This window comes from Eucalyptus grandis, chromosome 10, assembly GCF_016545825.1.
Source record: "Eucalyptus grandis isolate ANBG69807.140 chromosome 10, ASM1654582v1, whole genome shotgun sequence".
Classification (NCBI taxonomy): Eukaryota; Viridiplantae; Streptophyta; class Magnoliopsida; order Myrtales; family Myrtaceae; genus Eucalyptus; species Eucalyptus grandis.
Window position 1 is genome coordinate 25,609,054 of NC_052621.1, and position 26,619 is coordinate 25,635,672.

At 40.0% G+C, this 26,619-nt stretch overlaps 4 protein-coding genes across 5 annotated transcripts; 2 read left to right on the forward strand and 2 right to left on the reverse strand.

Moving 5' to 3' along the window:
• Nucleotides 1-1,796: 1,796 nt before the first annotated feature.
• Nucleotides 1,797-3,883, forward strand: LOC104422421 (hypothetical protein). Its single transcript, XM_010034745.3, has 3 exons — nucleotides 1,797-2,237; nucleotides 2,380-2,422; nucleotides 3,476-3,883. Exons 1-3 carry the CDS (start codon nucleotides 1,953-1,955, stop codon nucleotides 3,622-3,624), a joined length of 477 nt encoding a protein of 158 aa, XP_010033047.1. The 5' UTR covers nucleotides 1,797-1,952; the 3' UTR covers nucleotides 3,625-3,883.
• A 1,283-nt stretch (nucleotides 3,884-5,166) lies between these two features.
• On the reverse strand, nucleotides 5,167-10,305 carry LOC104422423 (phosphatidylinositol:ceramide inositolphosphotransferase 1). The gene is made up of 11 exons (XM_010034746.3): nucleotides 9,780-10,305; nucleotides 9,586-9,675; nucleotides 8,831-8,917; nucleotides 8,682-8,750; nucleotides 7,691-7,771; nucleotides 6,576-6,647; nucleotides 6,403-6,463; nucleotides 6,213-6,315; nucleotides 5,954-6,049; nucleotides 5,830-5,876; nucleotides 5,167-5,650 (listed from the first exon to the last, which is right to left on the reverse strand). Exons 1-11 carry the CDS (start codon nucleotides 9,810-9,812, stop codon nucleotides 5,520-5,522), a joined length of 870 nt encoding a protein of 289 aa, XP_010033048.2. The 5' UTR covers nucleotides 9,813-10,305; the 3' UTR covers nucleotides 5,167-5,519.
• Nucleotides 10,306-10,969: 664 nt separating this feature from the next.
• On the reverse strand, nucleotides 10,970-16,236 carry LOC104422424 (hypothetical protein). 2 transcript variants are annotated; one of them, XM_010034747.3, is made up of 3 exons: nucleotides 15,784-16,236; nucleotides 11,631-14,273; nucleotides 10,970-11,533 (listed from the first exon to the last, which is right to left on the reverse strand). In XM_010034747.3, exons 2-3 carry the CDS (start codon nucleotides 14,136-14,138, stop codon nucleotides 11,237-11,239), a joined length of 2,805 nt encoding a protein of 934 aa, XP_010033049.2. In that variant the 5' UTR covers nucleotides 14,139-14,273; nucleotides 15,784-16,236; the 3' UTR covers nucleotides 10,970-11,236. The 2 variants fall into 2 exon arrangements, with proteins under 2 accessions (XP_010033049.2, XP_039159538.1); XM_039303604.1 differs by lacking the exon at nucleotides 15,784-16,236 and adding an exon at nucleotides 14,986-15,461.
• Nucleotides 16,237-25,304: 9,068 nt separating this feature from the next.
• On the forward strand, nucleotides 25,305-26,124 carry LOC104422425 (18.1 kDa class I heat shock protein). The gene has a single exon (XM_010034748.3). It carries the CDS (start codon nucleotides 25,418-25,420, stop codon nucleotides 25,904-25,906), a length of 489 nt encoding a protein of 162 aa, XP_010033050.1. The 5' UTR covers nucleotides 25,305-25,417; the 3' UTR covers nucleotides 25,907-26,124.
• The last annotated feature ends 495 nt before the right edge of the window (nucleotides 26,125-26,619 follow it).

A 26,619-nucleotide genomic window follows, 5' to 3' on the forward strand; every position in this document is an offset into this window, starting at 1 on the left:
AAATTAATGGGGAGCTTTTCCCACGCGACTTTCAATGACCCTAATGTTATCAAAATGGTCGGCATTTTCTCAAGAAAAGCCCGTTGAGAATGCTAAACCAAGCGTGTTACATGCCATTAAAAAAAAAAAAAAAAAAAGACAAAATAAGCAAAAGAAAATAAAAAATTCAAAATGAATTCAAAAAATCAACGTAGGATGATTTATTGGAGTTAGTAGTCAAATGATCAATTTTATTCCAATATCATACTTAAGTGAGTGAAAAAAAATCATAACACTTAAATGAATACCGTATGAAAGTTATGATACTCTAGCTGTCATTCTCCCTTACAAGTTTGGTTTATAGGTGTTTTGAGGTAATCCCAAAATCTTGTCTAATTTAATATTTACCATGTCACCATGAAATTAATAATATAATAGATATCCCGTTGACTCGATTTTTTTTATTGAATTCTAAGATGAGATGTGTGTGTCGATGTGTAAACTTTAATAGATTCAGGATGCTCGATGAGTTGGATTTTAGTTATTCGTGTTTTCTTGCACAATCATGTTGTACTAGTTATAGTTGGGCTAGGAATTTTTCTTATCATATAATAATGTCCTTATTGATGACGATCTACGAAGCATCGATACATTTTGGGAGCCTTCTTGTTATGTCGGACACTTTAACATGTGTTTGACACTCTCCACTATTCAATCAATAGATTTCGGAAAATCTAACACCTGATTAACTCTTTGAACATCCTCCAACATGTGAATTCGAAATTTTAATATGCAAGTTTGAAATTTTGAAATGTGATTCCAACACACACTTAATAATTTTAAAAGTTTTCAATAAATGAGGAATCAAAAATGTAAATATAAAAATAAAAAAAATAATAAAGAGGAAAAGAAGAAAGAATTAATCTTCTATTTCTTTGGCCCTCACTTCTCCTAACACACAATTCACCCTAATGTTTATTTTTTCTCTTCTCTTCCGACATGTTCTAACACACAAGTCCAAAATGTGGATTACTTATTTTTTTTTTTCTCTTAGTTGAATTGATTATTGGAATGAAGCTGAATTTATCAAATTGATATATTAACAAATAGTTGATTAATGTTTTTAGTGTAAATTCATTCTAGGTTATTTTTATTATTTATTTATTTATGGATTTGAATCAAATTAATTTGATTAAAATAATAATAAAAATGATAATTTGTTATGAATATATAAAAATGTATATTTAATATATAATGCGTATTAACACGTATCAAAATTCTTCATTTTTGAGAAATAATGTATTAGCGTGTTTTGTCGTATTGCGTGATAATGTCGATACTACTTAGATAATGATAACCTATCTTTAATTGGATCTAAGAGGTTGACTAAGCTTGACTTCCACCTTAATTGTGGGAAATGCCTAAAAAGGAACGTAATCATGAAGAATTATAATCAAGACTTCCATAAAAATGAAGTTAAGATTGTGACGAAATACATTTATCTGTTTTAATTGATCTTAATTAACTTAGTCTATTATCTTCCGCAGTAATTAAAAATCATCACTTCAGATTTTTCCGTTACTTAAATTACACCAAATTAATAAAAGCATCTGAAAGTACAGTTTTGAACAAATGAATTTATTGCACTTATGCGAAAGTTTTAAAATTTACAATGGATTTTCGCGAGAAATGTTATTCTCAACGGTCTTATTCTATTTCCTCCCAAAAGAGAAAAAAAAGGACAGAAATTACACTTTTTTTCCTGTAAAATTTACCATTTCATTTTTCCTTTTTTTAAGGAAAAAATAATTCCAATGAGCGCTCCCTCGTGAGTCGTGCTTTCGGCTTTCCCTAACCTTGGACGCTCAGAAAACCGCCGGAGGATCAAGAACGTAAGAGCTCTGATGTCCCAAAGCAGCCGCCGCGACAAGTGACGGCAGCTCTCGCGATTCAAGGAAAAGGGGGAAAGAACAATGGCGGCCGCTCTCGTCGGCAAGAACCCGACCCACCGAACCCTAGACCTGCTGCGGCAATCGTTCGGCTTCCTCAGGAACTTCAGCGCCGCCGCTTCGCCGCCGCCGCCTTCTCCGGCGAGCGGCGCTTCTCCTCCCGCTTCTTCGAAGAAGCCGAAGCGGAAGAAGAAGAAGAACCTGTTCGAGGTGGCTCAGTTCCTTCCCAACTGGGGCATCGGGTACCACATGGCCAAGACTCACTGGGCCGGCGTCTCCTACCAGATCACCAAGATCAATCTCTACAAGGTGGGGCTCTTCGATTTGCTTGGGGGGGGTTTAGAATTTTTGGATATATTACTGAGTTGGTGATTGATTCGTCTTTATCGGGTCGGGTTTTGATGGTTCCGGGTTCTGAGGGTTTAGGGTTTATGTGATGTGTTTTGGGCAGGATGGGAGGCATGGCAAGGCATGGGGCGTCGTTCACAAAGAAGGTCAGTTCTGAATTACATCCTTGCGATTTGCGATTTATACTTCACTGGGTGGATGGAGATTGAATACTATAGAAGCTATATGGGAAGGAGTGATTTGACTTGAGCAGAAAATGCAATGTGGAATAACTTCGGTGCAGCGAAGGCCTGTTAGTTCGAAATTCCGAGCAGCCTTGAACCCTTTTTCGTGCGCATTAAATTTGTTTGCTTTCATTTTCCTCTCTGTGATTGTTTAAGCATCTTCAGAAATGACATTTTTCCACAGCTTCTATTAGTCTCTATGGCTTATCGGTGACAGGATTTATCATAAATCACGAGGCTGGGGGAATCTAATTTACTCTATCGACCAAAGAAAATATCTATCAGTGGTGCCTTAGACAGAATTGCTATGATGCCCATCATAGTTTGACATTTCCACCTAGGAGCTGCTTTGCTGTATTTTGATAGGAAACTTTGAATCTCCTAGTACCTTCATTGGCCTAGTTTTTGAAGGAAAAAACCTGTCTAAGACCATTCCTTGTTCAAGGGAGCTTCTTCTTTGACTTCGAAGTGACGAGCTAATGCAAATCATTAGCAATTTCCAATGGCACTTGAAAAGATGTCAGCAAGATTATGCTATATTGTGGAGTTCTTTCGTGTAATCTTATCGACTTCATTGAGTTTATGAAGGAACCACATGATTGAATTCGGAGACGTAGAACGTGGGCATTGTGTAAGTAATTAACTCATCCCCCGTGTAAGGAGGGGGAGGTTCTGGGAGAGGAAAGAAAGATGTGGGGTTGCCACTATTGAGGTTGCTCCTTGAATGGAGTTTGCATTTTTTGCTGTTGTTTTATGCATGTGTTCTGTTAGGGTTGGTTGATCCCTGAAGAATCCTCCCGTATGTGATCTCTATGTACTGGAAACTTGTTAGAAATTCGCTTCTCTCGTTTAGTGTACTCGTCAAGGCAACGATAACTGCTGAAAGCTTCTCTCACGATTTCTCCTTCTCTTAGAACTTTTTTTTGTCTGATTTGATGTTTGTGGTTTACTTAACATTCTTGTTGCTTCACTCAGGGTTGCCACCTGCCGATGCTCCAAAGAAAATAGGTGGCGTTCACAAGCGCTGTTGGAGGTATATTCCTAATCTGGGAAGTGCATCTAGTAGCCTACCAAGTTCGACAAAGCCAACGGAAACTCCACAAGCTGAAGCTCAAGCTGCTTGACATTTGTTTGTTTAGATTTCACTGAAATGAAGCTTGGAGGAGTCTTTGGGCTTCGAACTTTAGTGTATTTGATGAGTTCTTGGTGACGATAGTCAAGATTAACACCTCTATTCCTGCCAAGAACTTTCACCAATTATGTGATGATTTTTCTCACATCCCATTTGGTGTGGGCCTTGAATTGGAGAAGTAGGTGGGTGTTAACAAATGCAGATGAAAACATTCCATTTAGATAATAATTTGACTGCCTACTAAGGAGAGTTATGGCCAGTGCACGTGTGAGTTGGTGCTGCCAGCGCCACTGGTAACATATGTGAGGTTTTTTCGCTCCATAGGTGGGCTATACAACGGCATGGTGATTTGCAGAGGAATAACTTCCTGTCGTGAGGTCTCGAGATCCAAAATGTTAGATTATCTTTCTTGAAGTCTCCTCGTTTGAAGAAGGGGATTACTAAGCCATAGCACCTGAGGTTCTTAAAGATAGTGTTCGAGGTAGAGAACAATGTGGAAGCTATAGATAGTTACTCATTTTGTTCGCACTTTATGAGCTGCACCATATTTGTCTGCTAGATCGTGAGAAATCTGACATGGTATCTGCTTATATAAAAATATTCAGGATCTGGTTCCGACATGAACCTAAGTGCCCCTACCAATATCTGGATGGCGGTCTATGAGAGCTCCGATGCGTGATGTGCTGGACATGAATGCTGTTTTGACAAAAACGGACTTGCCTACTTTATGAGGGAGTCCTGCAACGAATTCTGTGAACGTTTTTTGGGTAGGAGATGAACATGAACAGCACTCATGCCGAAGGCCTGTCTGTCAACGAATCTAATCGCGTGACATGCCTGAATGGATTTTCACTCATGAGACGAGATTCCCTTCAACGGTCAGCACCGCACTGATTACCCTCATTGTAAGCAAGTGGAACTGCCGAAATACAATGATTCCTAATAAGAGGAGCCTGACGGTTCAATCAGTGTCCCGGCAAAATTGAGAGAATTACCATAAGGTAACAACCATCACGAAACCAGGGAAAACTTAATGAAAATCAATAGAGTTGACCAATGTATAACCGTAGTGAATAACTGTGTTTTTCTTCACCAAACGTAAGAGGAACAAGACGAATTGATGGATGGAAGCAAGGGTCCCTGAGTTTATTGCCTTCCGATGTTTTCGTGTCATGCTAGGTGTGGCATCGTCAACATCTGAAATGTAGGATTATCTATATTCAACACAATCTGACACGATCATGAACATAGATATTTGATAAATTTATAGGTGACATGAACCGGCACAGATTCAAAATAGATCAAGCTCTTAGCATGTTGAGCAAATATAATAACGTTTTACGATGATATATTCAAATTTAACACATAAATGCAGATCACAAGGCCTCAATAGTTAAAGTTTGGAGCTTGGAATGTAAAGCTCTATGATGGGACGAGGTATTAGTTTGAGTACTATTTCATGTGTGGTATTAATGTCATAACATTAACAAACAACATCAAGTGTTATGATCATTGCACAAAATACTTGCTTGAGGGAAAATAGACAAAGCCATTATATGGTATTATTGAAGAGCAGCGATAGATCCACCATATGGAAAGACTCGTTCTATAATCTTTAAAGCACCATTCCAAATGAATCTCCCACCATCAATAACTGATTTACGAAGAGCATACTCTGCAGTTTTTGGAGTTACACTTAAGGGAAATAATGATGATCGGCATCACAGCTATCTTCAGCCCGTGTTATTATTGATATACCATCTTTCAGCCTTTCCCATCTTCAGTACCAGAAGTATTAGGTATATTACACCTCTACAAGCATCAGAAAAATCTTATCTTATAAAGCAAAGGAAGCTGAGTATGTGGCAATTCTGTTGGCATCCATGCTCAGACTGCAGAGCTCATGGTAACCCCGTTTAAGAGATTGTATTGCTCTCCCCTGCCCTTGCTTTCCTTGTCTTTAGTACTCAATGGTAGGGATGGTGAATATGTAGCTGCCATTGATCTATCGGGCATTTCTGTGACAAAGAAACCGCAACAGATTACTAGAGCATTCCATAAAAGGTAGCCACATTTGTTATGCAAGTTTCAGAAAGACTAGCATGTGATTCATATTCATCAACTCCATGAATAAGTATCACCAATCAGTAATAGATCCATGTTACAGTGAAAATTGCATGTATAATCAATAACCTACCTGGCAATTTCCTGTCAATACAAAACACAACCAGATTCACAGTATACCTGCATTGCAAATAGACAACTCTCAGTCCATATTTCGGCTAGTTTCCTGAAAAAAATCCACATAGAATTGTTATTACCATGCAACAACAATGTCCACCGTATAATGCTTGCGAGATGCTATAATTAGCAGGCTCTGAACCACCGCAAGTAACCAAGCAAATTGCTTGATAAACCTACAAGCAAACATAAGCACATCAACAACAAAGAAAGGAGCAATCATGAAAATAAGACCACCCGTTAAGCCTGATGACAAGTCTTTTTTCAACTACAGCAATTACTGGCCAGGGAAAAGGACTATTTTGCTTGAGAAATCACATGCATTTTGCAATGGACTACCTCTTTGTGCCATGCTTCTGATATGTGTTGACAAACACTAATGTAAAGATCATGTGTGATGAAAAAATCAAGTCACCGCAACCATAGAGAATTCCTCGTGGAACTGCAGGCAAAAAAGAATCACATCAGCATCAAAGCGTATAATGTCAATGTGAGGAAGTATATTTATATATTACTTTTTAACACTCACAGTTTAAAAAGACCACTTCAAGCACACTTTTTGGAGGTGGTAACGTGGCAAGTTCTGAACCCTGAAGAAACGAATCCATTTTATTGCAATCACGAGGAAAGAAATCGCTAGGAACCAGTAGTAACAATTCCAAGTATCAAATAGAAAGATCAGAGAATATTACTGTATCCTACCTCACGGCAATGGTAGTTTGGACCGGGTAACTGAGTTGAATAGAATGTAACAATCCGGAGAACTTGAGAAGCCTAGAAAATCAAGGTGAACCTAAAGAAATTGTTAAGCAGACATAGAAGGATACTATATTATCCTTGAATCATACCATCAGCGATGCAAGGATGCAAGTTAAAATATATACAAATAAGACAGCAACTCAACCTGCAACAGAGGTATCATAGGCAACTGTCTACTACGAACCCGATTGGATCATTCTATTCACAGGTCATAAGCAGGGGATGAGTGGATTTACACAATGACATGGTGATGGGGCACTTGCCACTATGCCATTCTAAGGTATATTATCAGGATGGCTGAATATAGGCACGGACCATCAAAGAGGAAGCGTGGGACACACTAAAGTCTAAACTATCCCCCTTTCACTAATTGCCATTTTACAGCATCCCAAGAAATCTATTACAATGTGAATGATGACAAGGAAATAATTAATGAGTAGAACCTACCTAAGAGTAACTTCACTAGAAAGTCCATTCTTCATGTCCAAGTCACTTAAAATGGCACTTTGGAAGATGAAAGAAGCAGCTAATGCTTTTCCAAACATATTCCTAATCAACCCGACAGACATCAGCACTCAAACAAGCAGAAGCAAGTCCCCTTGAATGAGGTGCACTTGCTAAGCGTGAGGGTATCAGTAGGAAAAAAATGTATGAAAGCAAAGAAGACTTAAAGTGGTGAATCAACTCATCAATATAAAAAAGAAAAAGAAAAATTGAATGTAGTTGTGCAATTTCAGATCAGATATTGCCATAACTTTTTTTTTGGCCAAAATATATCCCCATAGATTAAGTGATCAACTTTTTCCTTTTTCTTTTTATATGCTGGAAAGAAAAAAGTTGGCTATGCATGGAAAGGTTCACTGAAAATTGGAATAACAAGATTCAGCATGTAAAATTTCTTGCCTACAGCAATTTTCCATTAAGTGACTGTTCCCCAGAAGAATCAGTATCAAAAGTTGCAATAGAAACCCTGAAGCCTGGGGATTCATTCACAAACTTGCATAACTATTAAAACAAAATGAAGCTACATAAGTTTCAGAAACATAGGGTTCACTTACAACTAAATAAGCAAGAACCCTGCACCATATCAGGACTGTATAAATTTTTTTGTTCTGGAATATGAATGGGTGAAAAGTCCACTGCAACAGAAAAAGGTTTCTGTTAGTCAAAAACTAGAGTAAAGAAACTGCTAGAGAAAAAAGGATTATTAACATGAAATAGAAATGACATAAGTTGTCGCACTTAATGCTTGGAAAATAAGTAACAACAACAACAGTTGAGTATAATCATGTCATATAACAGAAAATAGTCACAACAGCAGTGAAGTTTTACAATAATGTCATGTAACAAATAATGGTATATGACCATGATGGTTGAGTAAGGGAAACATATAAGTTTTCTACCAAAGCCTTAGACAAGGGAGGAACTTATGTGGCACGTGTGACCTCAGAGTGTCTTATTCTTTCGCCCATTACTACAGCCAATGGAGTTTACCTATAAATGATGCCTTTCATTTCCTCATACAAATAAAAAAACCAGCCTTTGGGACATTATCTAACTTAAATTATGAAAAAGAGATTCTGCAATAAATGTAGAATTAGTACCAGAAAATTAAAGTGATATTAAAACACATCCTCAAGGATATAAGTGAAGGTAGATACAGGAAAATCTTAAGTTGCAATTTCAGATTTATTTGTCAACCAATGAAAATTTTTTTATAAGAATTCTCAGGAGCTCATTGATTACTTTGCACAGATCTACATTTGATTCAAGGAAAAAAGAACATCTGTCTAAATTAAGTTTGTAAAAGCCCAGATGCACAATAACTTCTTGGGTTAAATGAAAAGCCACGCAGATGCCACCTATAACAGGATCACTGTGTCTAATCATAGCAGGCACTTGTGAGAGTATATCTAAAGTAGGATTATGATAGTTTTCTGATCACCAAAAGTGAGGAGAACTTATTTCTAACTTCTAGATGATATGGAATGATAGAACTGCAATCAGGAGATATGATTTCTCCAAGCTTAAAAAACTTTAAAATCTCACCAAAGCAAACGAACAGAAGACAGAGGCAAACAAAGCCTCACTGATAGAACCTTTTTCTCGACCAAGTTCCTACAATATCATGAAATGAGAAACAATCAGAACACTTCCAAAGACTGCAGTCTAGATCCGAATGGAAAAAGTATGCTTACAGGAATAAGAAGAAAACCAATGTCCTGAAGTATTGGGCCTGGACGATGCAAGTAGTGGACCCCTCTGGCAGCCAATCCATGAATGTACTGTCGATTATGGCACAACAATCCAGCATCATTCATGCGATTCCCAAAAAACCATTTTTTTAATAAAAAGATACAAGTGCATACAGTCACTTAAGACACTCTCTTATTCCATACACAAAAATACTTTCGTGAAACAATCAAAGAAATACAGTTTCCCAAATGAATAGCAGAGGACGTAGAAATATTACCAAAGCAACTATTAAAAAAATCATACCCCTTACGCTTCATCTTAGTCCATCACTTTCCAAGCATACCAGAACTGACAAATCACCAAAATACAGCGGACTGGAGAACAGAGATATTGACAGTGGATGCCAGTGACTCATATCTTAGACACAAACGAACAAATTTGGCTGATATTGATATATACAATCGGGTGCATCACAACGAATTACCACAAACTTTTCATTTTCCTGATCACCTAAAACCAATATAACTGTTTGAACCAGTAAGCACAGACCTATCAAGCTTTAATTTAGTAAATAAGCATAGCAGCACAGAACACCCGCAAAGCAGCAGTCGAATAATCAAAGGAAGGAGCAAAAGCAAAAACATCAAACCATCATTTATTCGAACCTCATCTATCAGTATGTCGCACTTAAGTGGACGTTGATTTTCGAACAAGACATAACCACGACTCTCTCAGGACAAAGGACAGGAGGCAAAACCTGGAAAACAACTCCACCAAGAAGGTACTTCCAGCTCTCGGCAAGCAGCGGAATCTCTACCGTCACCTCCCCGCAAATCTTCCTCCACAACTTCACGCCGAGAAAACGAGGAACGCTCAAAAACACGGAGCAGAGCAGACCTAAGGAAAAAGTGTATCCTACGGGAATCGAAAATCGAGAATCCAGGCAGGTACCTTAGAAGCCCCGCGGCGCACATAGAGCGGCATTCTTCAGCGGCGGCGAGGCTAGAGCTCGACATCGATCATCGTCAAAATCTCGATCCGTCGTCGTGATCCCCGAGCGCACTCGGAAACCGCCGGGACATCGCAGACCGGCGGATCGCGATCGACGATCGAGTCGGAGCCGCCCGGACGCCTTCAGTTTCCGATCAAAAACCCCGGATTCGCGATCGAAGGGAAGCGCCGGCCGAGAGGGAAGTGTGGGGTGGGCGGTAGGGGGTTTGACCGGAAGGGCGGAGGAGATTCTAGAGAGCGATATTTTTTTTTTTCTGCTTTCGGTTGCGCGGAAAGCTGCTTTTGAAAAGAGCTGAAAACGTCGCCGGACGAAGATGACGCGACGGGGAGAAGAAGAAAGCGAGAGGAAGAGAGAGAAAGAGGGAGGAGAGAGAGGGAGCAGTTATTATCATTTTCACGATGCGGCTTGACTTCTCACGACGGCGACGACGACGGCGACGCGCGAGGGGCGATTATCCGATGCTTCGCGACCCCCCCGATCGGCGCTTGACGTCGCCGTTTATCAGCCGCGAGATTGGATGCCGTCTGTTTCGTCCGGGTTGTTTCGCGCATCTTCCCCGGGGAATCGTAAGCCCCCTCGAAAGTTCCGAGTGGGCCCCTCGCGTGGGGCCGGCATCGCTCGGATTTTTTAGGGTTCTGATGTGTTTGGTGGGCCGCCCGCCCCGAGCGAGATCGCGAGAGCTGTGCACCGCACATTAGTTTTTGTTAATCCAAACCTTAATATTATTCGAAGTGGGAACGGATGTTGAGATCAGCTGACTTTCGGGAGAATTAAGAATTAGGGTCTAGCCGCTTAAAAGTCAGGTTCCGGATTTTAAAATCTGAAACCTAAACCAACCCTGTCGGGACCTTGAACCGGACCAAAATTGATCAAATAGGATTGATCCGGTTGGATTCCAAAATCTACCTTGAATCAAATGCTCACCCCAAAATTAAGTGTCTTCGTCAAGGTAAGCTATTTCAGTTTACCACATACTTATTCACGAGAATTACTTGTCAAACATGCAATCGATGCGAGATTCGAAAGCACCCGCCATCCTGACTGTCGAGACACCGCACATTTTCATATCATCTTTCAACTGAAGAGACCAGCGACCAGACCCCCAAAGTATGGCGATGTAGCGAAGAGATTCACTAGGAAATATGCACACTTACGTTATGGAGTGAAGTAAAATAGGAACAGTTCTATGACTACAGAAGACATCGATACTATTGCTAGAACAAGGCGAGAGAAGAATTCTTCGAAGAAGGTCCCTGTTATTGTCCCTGAAACAAACATCTCCAGGATTTATCTTTGCTTAAGGTTTTTGCCTATATAAAGAAGTCCCGACCAGGCTTAGAAGGCTGACTATACTCCCGTATATTTTGTAGCTGTGACGGCGTCTGCGAGGATCGCGCTAAACTCTCCCGGCAGGAGAAAGAGGAGGATAAGTGACATACTTTGCGGAAGCGTCTCGTACGATGTGATTAGGAGGCCGAGTGCCGCCCTCGCAGGTCGACGTAGTTTTGCTAAGCGGCTTTTCTTCGGCTGCATTATGCATTTCTGAGCGCTCAATCAGTTTTCTACTGTCTAAGACCGCAATGCATATGGAGAAGGCTTGTAACACCGAGAGAGACGAACTAAACTCGACCGAGAATATGTTATCCTTGAACGGAGCCAAAATAAAGGCAGGCTGGTTTTCCTGTGTATCCACCTGCAAATAGGGATTGATCATAAAGCAAAGTCAATAATTTGATTTTACAAGCAAGACGGATGAATATGATCAGCAAAGGCCTATACAGAAAGAGTACCTGAGACTGAGAGAAAAGGGCAAATTGGTCAGACGAGTTTGATGAACTCGAGTTCTTGCAAAGATGACCATGAGTGCCCAATATCTTAAGTTCACAACCCATGTCCCAACCTCCACAATCACAAGAGCCACCTGACTTCCACCTTTCGATGAGTGATGAAGGTCCTCCATTACTTGGTAGACTATGGACACCGCTTGGAAGTATCACCGTTGCGCCCATAGGCACTTCATTCATGAGGGGATTCTGATCGTCTGGATTTTCTCCGTTAGTAGAATTAGATAGCCGATTCTTGAAGGAAACCATTGATTCGAGCTCTGATAAGCCATCGCGGGTATTATTTTCAGGCCCATCATGGGCTGAACCTTTTTTCATAGGCCATGGGATCTGTGCAACAATAGCTGCAAGCTCATCCTTCGGTTGGAATTCTGTTGTTTGTTGATCTTGCTGTCTAGTGTCCACAGCAAGCAATACATACTCCAGAGATCCATACCGATCTGTAGAAATGCCTGATTTCGACTTTAAGAAGCAGAACCCAGAAACCTTCATCTGAGCAACGACATTAGGGATGTAACCCTGACCTTTGCCCTTATTTCCTTGACTAATCCAAGTCCCGCTCTTTTTTCTGGCTTCACGAATTGTGAAAAACGTATACATCCAGCTGGATTTATCAGCTTGCAGGGAACTGCATTCCTTCATTGTGGCTGCAAGAATATCACTGTCATTGTTGACAGCAAATGAGAGCAAAGGAAGGCCATTTTTATATGCAACCCGGAGAAGAGCTTGCACTGGCAATGATCCTTGCCTCTTGTTTGAATGGGAGTTACGGACATCAATTGTTTTGCAACTAGACAAATCCAACTTCAATTTTGCTGGTTGTCCAGTCAGAGAATCTGATTGACCATTTAATGATGTGAATTTATCCTTAGAAACTGAATGTTCCTGCAATGGATCACTGCAGTGATGGATAATTGACGACTTTGGTTTCAGTATTGGGTCCAGCAACCTTCTCAAAGGGCTGGACCTGGATCTTCCAGCAGAATTAGACCTGTCAGTGTGTGAATTGTCTGAGCAAGCAGAGAATTCAGCATTTTCTGGTATGGATTTGGCAGAAGCATGTTTGGCATCCAATTTCCTTGAGGTCAAACCCTCTTTTGACCCGGAATTTTTCACTATTTTGCCCATACCGATGCTCAATCGACGAAAAGGTGAAGTGCTTCTTACCTTCTCAGTTGTCACATTGCCTACTTTTGGTTCTGATCCCCTCAATGCATCTGAAAGCATAGGCATGATACTTGGAATTTTCTTCTCTGAATTTCCTACTCTAGATGTACAAGAAACTCCAGCTGACTGTTCAGTCTGATGAGACACATCCGGCGGAAACTTTGAACTGCCTGCATCCATGGAGCTACGCCTTTTCATTCGTAATTGGGTGTTACAGTCAAATTCAAGAGGTGAGGCACAAGTGCAAGAATGTTGCACGTCCGAATGGAGTCTTGCATGATGAGTTTCCCTGGATCTTTCCAGAATACCTCTTCTACTTACCTCTGATAATTTCTTGTCGGAGTGTGTTCTTGACTTCACAGGCTTGGGTACTTCAGAATTAGCACGATTTGGCGCATCTTTGGGCACAAGGAGAACCACTCTATTGGGTCTTTCTGTTAATTCTGGCTCAAAGACACCAGAGTTCGACTCTTGGGTCTTCTCTAATCTCTTCACAAAATCACATTCTTTAACTTCTGCCTTCTCAGTGGAACAAGATCCCACCTCAGCGCTTTTGAAGCATGGCAGAGTTTCAGCTTTCTGAATGGGCTCAGGCTCCAGCCTGCCCTTTTTATCCTTCATCTTTTCCCCTAAATGGATCTGAACTGTTCTGTTGACTTCATGCTGCACCTGCCGGTACTCGTTCTCCTGGACATCTTTCAGATCTTTACACGTACTGAGATTCTCTCTTGAAGGCCTCCCAGATTGCACATCCATATCTTTGGGAGAAGATAGCAGCTGAGATTGAAGTGTGGAGCGGGGTATTCTCTGGTGTATAGGGGAGCAACTACGACCTCTGCTGGAATGGCTGGATGATCCCTCCACTGAGAACGAAGAGGAGGTGCTGCTACTAGAGGTGGAATACCTGCCATTTCTGGGCGTAGTCTGTTTGTGGCTATGCTGCCATTTTTCAAGACGTCGCCAGTCAAGAACTCCAACACTAAAAGCTTTCTCCGGGACATTTTTCCCCCTCTCAAGAAAAGCTGGCAACTTCGACATGTACTTAACCAGTTCATCATCCTCGGCTGTATTTCTTCTGGTTCTGGCGCCCTGTTTATCCTCCAAAGGATAAGTTGGTTCATCTTCTACAGCATTCGTGATTTCATGATTAAAATCGGCATATGACAAATTAGCATCTACTTGGAACCTTTCGTGCAGGTTCATACCGCGATAAGCATGAGTCTTCCCATTTTCTTTCTTGGGTGCTTTCTCAACTCCTAAACTCTTGTTGAGCTCTGAGCATTCCATACTTTTAAGGATTTACTTTTAGCGCCTCAGTCGCATGCTACCTATCCCTTTCACCAAGCCACCACTGTATTTTTCAATCTTTTAAACCTCAATGCCCAGAACAACGTAACTCACAAATGTCTCTGGTGACATTAACTGCAAACCATAGGTAGATTAAATTCAGTAAACTGGGAGTCTACAATCTGATAAATGATAACAGTAATAGAACAGATCAGCAGCTAGCATATTATGTGAGAAAAGGCACATGACTATGCAAGTTTATTGTTTCGTAAAAGATATGGCATTCCATGCATGAAACAAACAACTGAAAGTGGCAAAGAAGATATCTGACAAGATAACAAACAAGTGTTCGAGGGAGAGATAAGGGGCATATCCAGATTCCAGACATTATTCAGGCAACGGAGCAGCCATTCCACAAAGAAAGTAGATGCAAGTACAAGCATGCAATGAATTCCAAATAAGAATAGTTCAGGAACTTTTTCCTCGGAACCGCAAGGAGATGCGCTGGTGCATAGCTAGTTAATTTCTCCAGACTAAACCGAATTTTCTATCTCTAACTTTGACCAAACTTCCCAATATATTGGGGTGGAAATAGAGACTTTGCCAATTTTCGCTCAACCCAAAGTTGCTTCATCGATTTCAACCTACTCATAAACAGATTTTGACTAGGAGAAACTGGACAGCTTGACAGAGGGTACGCAGAATAAATTGCAGAAAACAGGCATCTCTTTTGGAGATCGAATTCCTCAGTCTATTATGACTTTCTTAATTATTTGAAAATCAGATTGCAAATCCTAAAGTGGCGCTTGTTCTTCAAACAAAATCCACAACGTTAGACACTCCGTACCTTAAATGGTTTGTCACACAACAGAACACCGCCCGGAGACGGCAAATATCTAAACCTCGACTTTTGACGACATTCGCTAAACAACCATAATCACAGATAAAGGCATCAATCGAGCACCAGCACTCAAGGAATCACCATGACTTTCTCTCTGCTTCATTTATATATCAAATCATCACTTTGCACACACCCTACCCGACCTCGCAATCGTGGACATGGAGACCGGAAGTCTCAATCAGACGTGGGTATGGGGAGACGAATGGGATAGGCGCAAGATGACAATTAGCGACAGAGCATATACAAGAAAATGCAACCAATGAGCCAAGTTGGAACAGCATGAGCAGAAATCGGGTGGACCAGGAACACCGACACTTGAAGAGCTTGAGATAAGGAGGAAACGAGCCGTCGCAATCGAAGCACGGAGGAGGATGGTAGAAAAAGGACAAGATCCACACCCATCGAAAACAGAAATGACCCATTTCAAAATTCGAAGTCATTGTGAAAAGAACAAGAGAAACTAGAGAAAGCAGATAAGGAGAAACAACGAAGTGCCCTGCAGAAATTCTCAATCTCGAGTCTCGAGTCCCGAGTCCCGAAGCAGAGTGTGGTTTTATCGCGAATTCAAGAAAAAGGGAAAGAAAGAAAGAAAGGAAGAAAGGAAGAAAGGAAAAAAAAAGAGGGGGCAAGCAGTATACACTGACAGGACCGCACACAGCTCCAAAGATCACGAGACGGAGAGGCATTTGCGGATGACTGAAAATGCATTCCACGGTAAGAAGAGGAAGAAAAGAGAGAAAGTACCATGTCCCAGGAAACGAACGGAAGCTAAACTCGACATTCCTCGCTCGAGAAAGCGAAGCAGCACCTGCCCGTCAGAGATTCGGAGCTTCCGGTGGCGAATGCCGCCGTTAGCGACGGCCACGCCGTCCCGGAGACGGAGCGGGGCGTGTCGGTGGCCGAACAACCGCGCCAACTGCGAAGGTCGCAGACAACCAGAAGCGAGAGAGAGAGGGGGATGGGGCGTTGAGAACAGTGGGGCAGCAACAGCAGCAGCAGCAGCAGCAGCAGTAGTCCTTCGTAATCGCCTCGCCTTTTCTGCGCTCCCAAACTCCAAAGCAGGATCCCGATGGAATGTCAAAAATGACCTAGAAAAAGTTCACACAGGCGCACTGCCTTTTCGGGCGCGACTGTGCGAGAAAGAGATAGAGAGAGAGAGAGAGAGCTCCCGTGTGCTCGTGTGGCGGAGCTCTTTCAGCCGAGACCGAACCCTCTGTACCTTTGTTTTGTTCTTATTCGACCCCCAAAAAACGGAAAAAAGAAAAAAAAAGTTTTGTTTTGTTTCGCCCTATTTTTCTGTCGTGAATCGCTACGAAATGCGCCCGTGACAATTTCTTCTTTAGGAAAAATCAGAGGCAAACGCACGCGTGAACCCAAAAAAAATAATGATGATTAGCAAAATAAAACGAGCGAAATGGATGGTTATTTTCCTCCCTTTTGGCGAGGTAAGAATGCCTGATATTTTGTCCTATTTTCTCTCGACATGATTAGTCATTTTAGCTTGCTCAATTTTCTTTTTCTTTTTTTTCGAACTCTAAAACGATTTTTTCGCATTAGTGCATTGCCACGAAATGGTGAAAAGTTGATATCGCCTATCAACTGCTCCGCTAACTTATGGAGGTGGCGACGTGAGGATAGACACCAAATTTGTAAGTTGGCATTATATGCAATACTCGTGTACTATTGTATAGCGTTCTCAAAAAATAAACTTATACATCATGATTTGTTTTTATTCTTTTGTGCCGGCATAGCTTGTTTCGTACACAAAGGCATTTTGTGAAATCGATGACAGGTACATGAATAAATAAATTACTACCATACTTTTTTTTGTATTTAAAATAAAAATTTAAATAAACGGCAATTAACTTGTCACGCACAGGTTTGTATTCACACGTAAGATTTTTCCATAAACAAGGAGTGCATAAGTTGAGTTTATTTAAAGGGCAAAAAATATATAAAAAAAAAACTCTAAATTATATCCACCATGATCCATTTAGCTTAAATTTTTTCTATGACACTAAAAGTTCCAAACTTGCACTTATGTAATGCATATTATCTTATGTCAAAGTTTTGTCAATAAAAATCATTAAAAATATGTCTATATAAACATCATAAAGCAAATAATATTGATCCATTATTCACGTGATAATGACGTTATTTTGGCTGAAAAATCACGTAACGAAATGTTAACGCAGGGTAACACGTCAATGCAAGGAAAATTTTAGGTAAATATATCTTGGCAGACATACTTTAAAGGTTCCTTGCCATAAAAAAAAAAAAATAAGATTTTTTTAGATTCAATAGGTGCGAACCCTTTATTTAATTAAACCCAAGGGCATTCTAGGAATATTCAAGATCCAATCGAAAAGTTAAAAAAGAAGGAAAAAGATCAGAATTAATATCATATCGGGACGTCACATCATGGAGGCGCGGGGGGTATGTTCCCGGGGGGCCCACATAGCCAACCTAATTTGCAGCGTTCTTTTTATGGGATGGGATGGGGCGGGGTGTTATCAACAAAGACTTTGACGTGAAAAGGTTTTCTCAGTAATTTTAATAATGCGGGTGGTGGGGTCCGAGGTTCTTTTGATTTGATGAGGGCTAAGGTGGTGGTGGTGGGATGGGGGCCCCGCTTGAGGGAGGAGATTTCATGTGACTTTCTTGCCCATTTGGTCCGTGTGGTGATGATGGGGGAGTTGAGCTGCTGAGTTTGTGAGATAAAAGAATAATGTAATTATGTAGCCCAGCGTTATCAGGTGATCCTTTTGTCTTTTTTGGTTGTCTGCCTCTCTCTTTTCCGCGAAACATGAAGCATCGCATGATTAATTAATAAAAAAATATATTATGGTTATTATAGATATTAATATGAAAAATTTAAATATTATAAAAATGAACGATCTTTTTTTCGTATATTTACTTTTAAAAATGGCATAAATATTTTAAAATTATATGTTTTCCACGAAATGAATAGATTAATTTTTTTTTATCCGGCCGTGCGGGTTCCCGGGTCATAAAAAAAAAAAAAAAATAGATGAATTTTGTTACCAACCCCGTTGGTGGCAAAGATGGTGGAGTTGCATGCTGGCCACCTACAAAGCTGAGTTCAACTCTTCATCTCGTCATTTGTGCGACTTACTTGCGGCTTGTGGGAGTTGAGTTCCTGCGGGGCCTCGGGTTTACGCCGCCGACTACCGGTTGTACGGCGCACTCGGGTCACTAAAAAAAAAATAGATGAATTTTTTTTTCTTGAGTCTATCCATGATGAATGACAATAGACTTATTTGAATAATTTGGAATCATTATTTGTAGGATCGTTTTTTAATAAAAATATATTAAAATCCACGTGTAAAAAAATTATATTATAAATTTATTAGATGTTTGAGGTCTAAAAAATCAAAATGCGAAATGAATTTATATTAAGCAAAATGGTTAAAGTTTATTCGGATGGTAGGCAGTTTTTAGTGTGCCAACTTGTCTCTTTTGTGAATGTTGTGGTAGGCTCAATAATTTGCGAATGCACAGTCAACTATTTGCTTTTTGGCAGGGTCTTTAGTCCAATTATTGACTTGCTGATATAGGGAAAGCCTAATCATATGATCTAGCTTATGAAAGTTTCACTAATGGACATCGGATTCCATGGGCACAAATTATATGAAATTAAAGCAAATGAAAGAGTCTAAAGTGAGTCCTGAAAAGAGCACACCCATTTTCTTTTGGATTAATAGCCCTTTGCTAGGCCTATAAGGTGTTAATTTTCTTTTAGACTTGTGAAAAGTAGAAGCATGCAAAATGTGTTTCAAAAGTGGCGACCTTAATTGAATTGAAAATAGGAATGCAAGATAACACGTTCAAATCACAACATCCCTTGCTCAGGGCCATGTAGAACACGGATGGAGTTTAAGCTGATGAATATGGATATGACAGTTTGCTTGTAATTGTGGAGATAATCAATATAAAAAAGTCGGATATCACATGTAGCATGAAAAGGGATTCGAATACAACATACTTACATAGATCCACACCGATCTCTTCTAACCCCTTCTTTCCCTTGCCAACTATTCATATAAGAAATCATTTTCTACAATCATTTCTAACAATCATCTCTACCAAACACGGTGTAATCTCGTCCAAAGCGTCATAATAGCCTCATATAAAATAACCCAAGAGCTTCCCCCACGAAATAAATGTCTGAAGACTCTTCGAGGGATCGCCATGGCCCATGAATCCTATGAAAAAGATTAAAAAGGAGATATAAAAAGATGCAAGCTTTTGAAACGCGCCCACGAGTACATCATGATATAAAAAAGCTACTGATCTTCACTTTCAGTGTTTGAAAAGCCTCAAAAGGGGGAGGGCAATGGGGGTAAAGGGAAACGTAAGGCGGAAAGGCATGACCCGGCCAGCACCTGCGCACCAAACAAAAGGAGGCTCGAGCACGAGCATGTCATCATTACATGGCGGATCAAAGAAGCACCCGAGTTTTATTATTTGCTAATGAATGATTCATCCACAGATTCACATAATAAAGTTGACCTTGTCACGTGATATTGGTATTTTATTTGTATAAGTGAATTATTATTTACCTTTTTCCCCCCTTAACTTGGTCGGTGGCAAAAAAGTGTTTTTAATTCAGATATTTTTTTTTCCTTGGTACTTTCCTCCCTTTCATTTTTAAATGCGGGTAAATATACCTTCCCTAACATTTGGGAGGGCTGCATGGTATTATTGTTTTGCAAATTTAGCGGCCCTTGAAATTCGGGTGTTAGTTCGAGAAAAAACATTTGACGCTTTTCAAAAATATAAAAAATATTGACATATTTTCGAATTAAAAAATATCTTTTTCATTTCCGTTATCGAAGAATAAATATCAGAAACTTACTAAGTAGATTGTTTTCAGCCTTCAGAACAAACAATAACAAAATAAGAAAGCAACTCTAATAGTGTACTGTGCAAGTCCTGAAAATTAAAAAGAACAAATTAGGTGCACCAGAATTTGTCATTAGGTGGAGTTTGAGAGGGCTTATCAATACATTGGTTGCACTTTTCACTTGGTTCATCAGGAAACCTCTCATTGAGATCACAAATAAGGTCTTTTGGTAAATAGAAAGGTTGTATTTTCCTCCATTTCTAATTTGAGGAAATTTTCTCTTATCATTGATCTGGCTCCCCCATAGGCTTGTCTAGGTCCGAATCCAGTCATTAAGGCTCAAAGATTTTTTGTACAAGTTTGGATAATGACATTAGTAAGAAAGCTCAGCATCACCCGAGTGGGGTCCAAGTCTAGTCTAGTCTAAAGATTTGTGTATAACAATTTCATCACTATAGTTTAGGCCCAACCTTATGGCCTAGCCTAATTCGACCCACTCAATCATGACCCTTAATGAATGGAATTTCTAAAGAAATTTTACATCTAGGTAACCCCAATTTAATTTTGGAATAAATACACTTAATATCTCAAAACTTGTCACAAAAAGTGGACTTGAGATTTAGAATTTGCTAAAAATATAATTAGTTCATAAAACTTGTCAAATTGGTATAATCAATTCATTTCATGTATTCCGTTCAACTTAGCTAACAAAAAATGCCAACATGGTTCTTTTTTATTATTTTCTCTATCCTATGTGGCAGTGACGTGGATAAAATAACATTGTTTTGGTACAAATCTGATTTATATCAAATTAAAAAAAAATCTAAATTAAAAGAAGGGGGTTAGATACTAGGCGACTGAGGGCCGCAAGCCTCGTTGCTGCCATCGCCCCACCATCATTGGGAACCCACCAAAATGACATCTTTATAGTCTTATAATTCATATTTTAGTCACGTTATTACTGTGTAGGAGAGAGGAAATATCAAAAGACTATACTAGCATTTTCCGTTAACCAAGTTGAATTGAGTTAATTAAAGAACTCAATTTCATTAATTTGACAAGTTTTGGAAGTGAATTGAAACTTTTTATAAGCTTTCAAAAACAATTATATATTTACAATAAGTCTTAAGATTTTCGATACACATGTCTGTTGATTTTTTGAGGATAAGAAAAACCTCTCTCCTCTCTCCTCTCTCTCTCTCTTCCCTCTCTCTCACACAACCCACATCCTCATCCTCCTTTGCCCTCTCTCTATACACCCTCCTGAAATTGCATCGCCACCGCGTCTAAGCCGCCGCCTCCATCACGCTTGAATCATCACATTGCTGCAATATTGAGTTGTCGCCGACACATTGTACATGTGAAGAGTACATAGTGATGAGGTATTTGGCTGATCCAAATCATCCTCTCTATCTCTCTCTATGTGGGAAACATTATCCTAGGAAAAGAAAGGGAAGGTTCAATCACAACCATCCCGTTTATGAGTTAGAGGTTAGCATAGGAGTACCACAACGGTTATTAAATGTCTATCTGAGACATAATTAGTACTCTGAAACCTTGATTTAGAGAAGTTTTAAAAGTTGAGATTTCAGGAAAACACAAACACTTTACGGTAGCTTATTGGTGTGCTATCATGCATAAAGATCGTCTCATGAGTGTACTACTAATTTCAAACTTGCAACGATAGCTGTTTTTGTGAAACTTTAAATCCCACATTGAATGGATGAAGCCTTATGATGCTATCCACAAGTGAGATCCGTCTCTACATGGTCACCATCTCATGATCATTTAGGAAAATTTATTTTAGGGGCGTGACCACATAGAACGGACTAGGTGGTTACAAATTGCATTAGGGCAAGACCACTGACCACCTCTAGGAGATGCATGACTCGTGGAAAGACTAGACTCACATCCGATATGAAGTGGGTGTAAGGTGATTACTAGAGAGCAAGATGGCTCGAACAATTTGTGATTTTTAACATACTTCTAGAATGGCAAGGGGCAAGAAAAGACAGTCGTCACACGCTGAATAGAGGGAGTATTGCCTGCAATGCTTTGAATGAGGGAGGAACTAAGACCCATATCGGGTAGGTTAAGTCTTGTAATATTATAATAGGTTAAGAGCTCTTTCAAATCATCTTTACTTTTATATAGTTATCTAGAGTACTCACTTTGAGAGCTCGATCCACCTAGATCGGGCTTGATGATTATAGTTTTCGTCGCTAAGCTACCATGATCGGAGCTGATTCTCAAGCTAACGGTCAACGAGCACTCTTTATGACATGGTGCCTTTTCGATAAAATGTTGAAATGAATACTATTGTCGCGTCATTCAAAGCAAAATTAGAGTAGAAGTATAGCGCAAAAAAAAAAAAAAAAGTTGACTCTGCAGAGCGTGGCACGTTCGCAATTGGATAAAGAAAAAACCTGTAGTTAGGAGGCAAAAGCATTTGCTTTTGATTCCAAAAGATAAAGAAAAAGACGAGATGACAGAAGAAAAAATGATCCTTCTCTTTTGGAGGTACCCGAGAAAAAAAAAAGGATAATAAAGAGGTATCGTCGTCCTCGTTTGTCTTTGTTGATTCGGACATGTATAGAATGTGAACAGCAAGATATAACTCTTATGTAAAGATATTATTGGGGCACCGTTCATGATAGGGTCAATTATGCAAGGAGTACAATAATTGAGACAATCGGATCATCATCCATGATCTGCCCTTGAATGATCACTATCGGCATCTCTACGCCGGCAAGAGACCTAACATTGCGATTCGGCTTGTTCCACATGGGCCAAACATCGCGATTCGGATCATCGCGATTCGGTTGCAAAAAGTGGTGATTATTTTAAAGGTGGATATCGGCTTATGAATCACTTAAAATGACTTTTTCCTTCTAAGGCAAGACTTCAAATGTCACAAAATTCCCCTCTCAAGAAATTAACATACTTATTAGTATTGTAGGCATTACTCTCCCTATTCAACACGTGACCCGATTTATTTATATCCTTTTAACCATTCTAAAAACCTATCAAGAGTCGCATCTTATTTAAGCTCTCTTACCGTAATAATCATTTCTTGCCCTCATCGGATCATGATATAAGTTTAGTGTCTCTTTAAATTATATATCCATGAACGGGGAAGAAGATTGTTTAGCCATTTTTCTTAATGAAAATAATTTCTTTTACTTTAAAATAATTTATCATGCTTTAAAATTTCTAATGATAAAAGGTGTCACATCAACGTGTCACATTGTCGTCATTAGTCTCATAAGCAAAGATCTTTTGGATTGATAGTGATGGCAATTTTAGTACAAGTATATGATTTTTATAAATAAGAACATATCCATTACCAGCAATCTTTTATTCTAATTATTACTTATCCTCCATTCAATCCAATGGCGTTTTGACTTGCACTTTAATTCATTTGCAAAATTAATAAAGCATATATCATGAATTCGGAATTTGCTCATTAAAGTAATCCTTCCTCCTTCCTCCGCCGCCGCTCCTTCTTCCTCCTCCTTCCTCCTTCCTCCGCCGCCGCTCCTCCTTCTTCCTCCTCCTTCCTCCTTCCTCCTTTTTTTTTCGTCACGTGTACATATACAAAACATGACCTTTTCGATAATTGTCTCTAGGCATATTGTTAAGCATATTTTATAATTCTCAATTTTAAAGTAATGATCTTATCTAACACAGATAATGAACACATTCAAAGTTAATCCTTTTTAATTTAATTACTTAAAAAAGCAGACTCTTTCGAGGAGAATGTCTCGGCGTGTATTTTCTTCGTTTTACGTGATTCGCCTTCGTTATCATTTTTCCGACGGCATCCACTTTTGTCATGTCATTGTGATGACCAACATATTTTGGAAAGGGGGGGGGATACAGGGACTGAGGGACATATCAATTTGTCTTTTACGGCTAAATCTTGGAAAAAAAAAAGCAACTTTCCGGCCAGAATAAAGTGCTGAGACTATTTTATTTTTCTGGGTCGAAAGTATCGTGACTATTCAATGGACCTAAAAAATTCATAATTTCTATTTATTGAAAGGACAAAAAAGAACACTTTAATATTTGAGGAAAATAACATAAATGATCATTGCGCTATAGCCCAATGTGTGGTGTAGTTTATGAACTTTTAATTAATTCAATATGATCCATTAACTTTAGCTCAATATGCAATATAGTTTTCGAAATTTCAATTTATTCAATATGGTTCATAATTTTTTGGTATATGTATAATTTAGTCCAATATCACATCACACACTGGATCAAAGTTCAAGGATTATTTGTGTCATTATCCTTAAATTTTTTGGTGCTTTGTACAATTTTTTGACTAATACATATCGTATTCAATTTCAAATATATGACTTGACTAATGCTCATTTTTCATGTATTAATCGTGCGAGACAAGTCGTTCATATCTTGAGAGGATAAAATGTTTAGAACACCTTTAATTTGGTGATTTTTCCTCTTGATTGCCTGTGCATTCATATTTTGTCCACTCACATGATTAGGGATTTAGGAGGATAGTTGCGCAATGAGCGTGTGAAAGTGAGGAAAGAAACGTGAGAAAGTGATAACAGAATGCAGGAGAAATAATCTTACGTAATAATTACAGTACGAGATTGTGATAGTGTGGTAAAATTGACCAATCATTATTATTTATGTGCTGTGAGTCTAATATTTTTTCACTTTGGACGGACTTGTTATATCATGTACTACCGTCACCAGAGTTGATAGATAATGGCGTGATTGACACCAAAAACATCTCTCCCATATGCATGGAATGGGAAGAAGTAATGATAACCAATCGAAATTATCAATGTTGCCACGATGGTGCAATGGGAAAACTGAGGTTTTGTTAAAATTTAAGAAAAATAATCGCTAGCAACTGTTTCAGATTAATAAAAGGATAATTCGAACAGGAAATTAGGATCACGATTTAGTAGAAAATGGCCTCTCACAACAGGGATTAAAAAGCCCATTGCTAGACTGTCATTGGCCCACTAGCATTACTCCTGTTAGCAGAATGACTATATATTTTTTTTAGGAATCGAAAAATTCCTTTAATCGCCTAATTTAATTGGTCGGACGATAAACATGAGCCGAGATTTATCGTAGAATCAATTAATTCGGAAAAACCGATTGGATGAATTCTTTTTAATAAAAAAATGGAGGAAGACAAGGACCATGGTGAGAGACGATTCGTTCCGTCGATGATTCGGCGGACATGACCAATCGTGGTCCGGCCCATTTCAATTGACCGACGAAATCCTGGACGAGGCCCGGTCCTCAGTTTCCAGATCGATCCGACCGGGTTCGCTATTTACGGTCGAGACAGGAAAGGCCGCGAAGGTGCGAGAATGCTCCTGTCTTTCCTATTTAACCCCGACTTCTCCTTTCCCAATCCTCATCATCGTCTGCCGATAGCAGTTCTAGTGTAGTTCAAGCATTCTCTCCAGCACTTTCTCGGCTTCAGTCTCGCGTGTTCGCCGGTGATCATCCCCGACGGCCATGTCGCTCGTCCCGAGCTGGTTCGGCGGCCGCCGCAGCAACGTCTTCGACCCTTTCTCCCTCGACGTCTGGGACCCCTTCAGGGACTTTCCCTTCCCTTCCTCCTCCCTCACCGCCGCTAACTTCCCCCAGACGTTCCGGGAGAACGCCGCCTTCGTGAACACGAGGATCGACTGGAAGGAGACCCCGGAGGCCCACGTGTTCCGGGCGGATCTCCCCGGGCTCAAGAAGGAGGAGGTCAAGGTGGAGATCGAGGAGGATCGGGTGCTCCAGATCAGCGGCGAGCGGAACATGGAGAAGGAGGACAAGAACGACACCTGGCACCGGATGGAGAGGAGCAGCGGCAAGTTCATGAGGAGGTTCAGGCTGCCGGAGAACGCGAGGATGGATCAGGTGAAGGCCTCGATGGAGAACGGGGTGCTGACTGTCACTGTTCCCAAGGTGGAGGAGAAGAAGCCCGAGGTCAAGGCCATCGAGATCTCCGGTTGAGAGGTGGTGAATCTACGGTCGGCGCTGCGACCTGTGTATACATATGCATATAGAGTGCCTGTGTGTGCCGTCTGCTGTGTGGCTTTTGCGTGTCCTGAGTTGGGAGTCGCGGTCTATGGCGATGTCTGATATGGCAATGTTAAATAACTACAGTGACTCTCTACTTGTAATGAGATCTGAGATATGATGTAATATATAGTAACTTCTACTTTTTGTGATATCGGTTCCTCAAATTCTTTCGGTTTTTTCACCTTTCCATTTTCCTATTGCACAGAATTTGCCTACTACTGCTTTGTTCCAAGGGAGTTCAATTGGTTCGTTCTTTTTGCGACGATTAATTCAATTTGTTGGAAGGATTCCTCGGATGTGCAAGTGCTGTACTCGTTGCGATCATTTTTAGAATTGGGTTTGCGGTACCCACAAAACATTGTACTCATGAGCTGGGCGCGAGCTGCAGGGTGTCAGATAACAGGAGCAGTTATCCGAACAAGCTTTTCAATTTCTGCATGATCATCATCGGATCAGAGATCGAGTTCTCTAGTTCTTCTATTGTAGTGTGTGAACAAGCACCTTTCTTGATGCTCAAGCTCGACTTACTGTCTTTGAAAGCTGTGTCTCTTAGCCTCATCTCTTTCCCTTCCTCCCCCATCAACCATCAGTCTTCCTTGCTGCTTTCGACGTATTATATAATAAAAATATTTTTATATATAAAT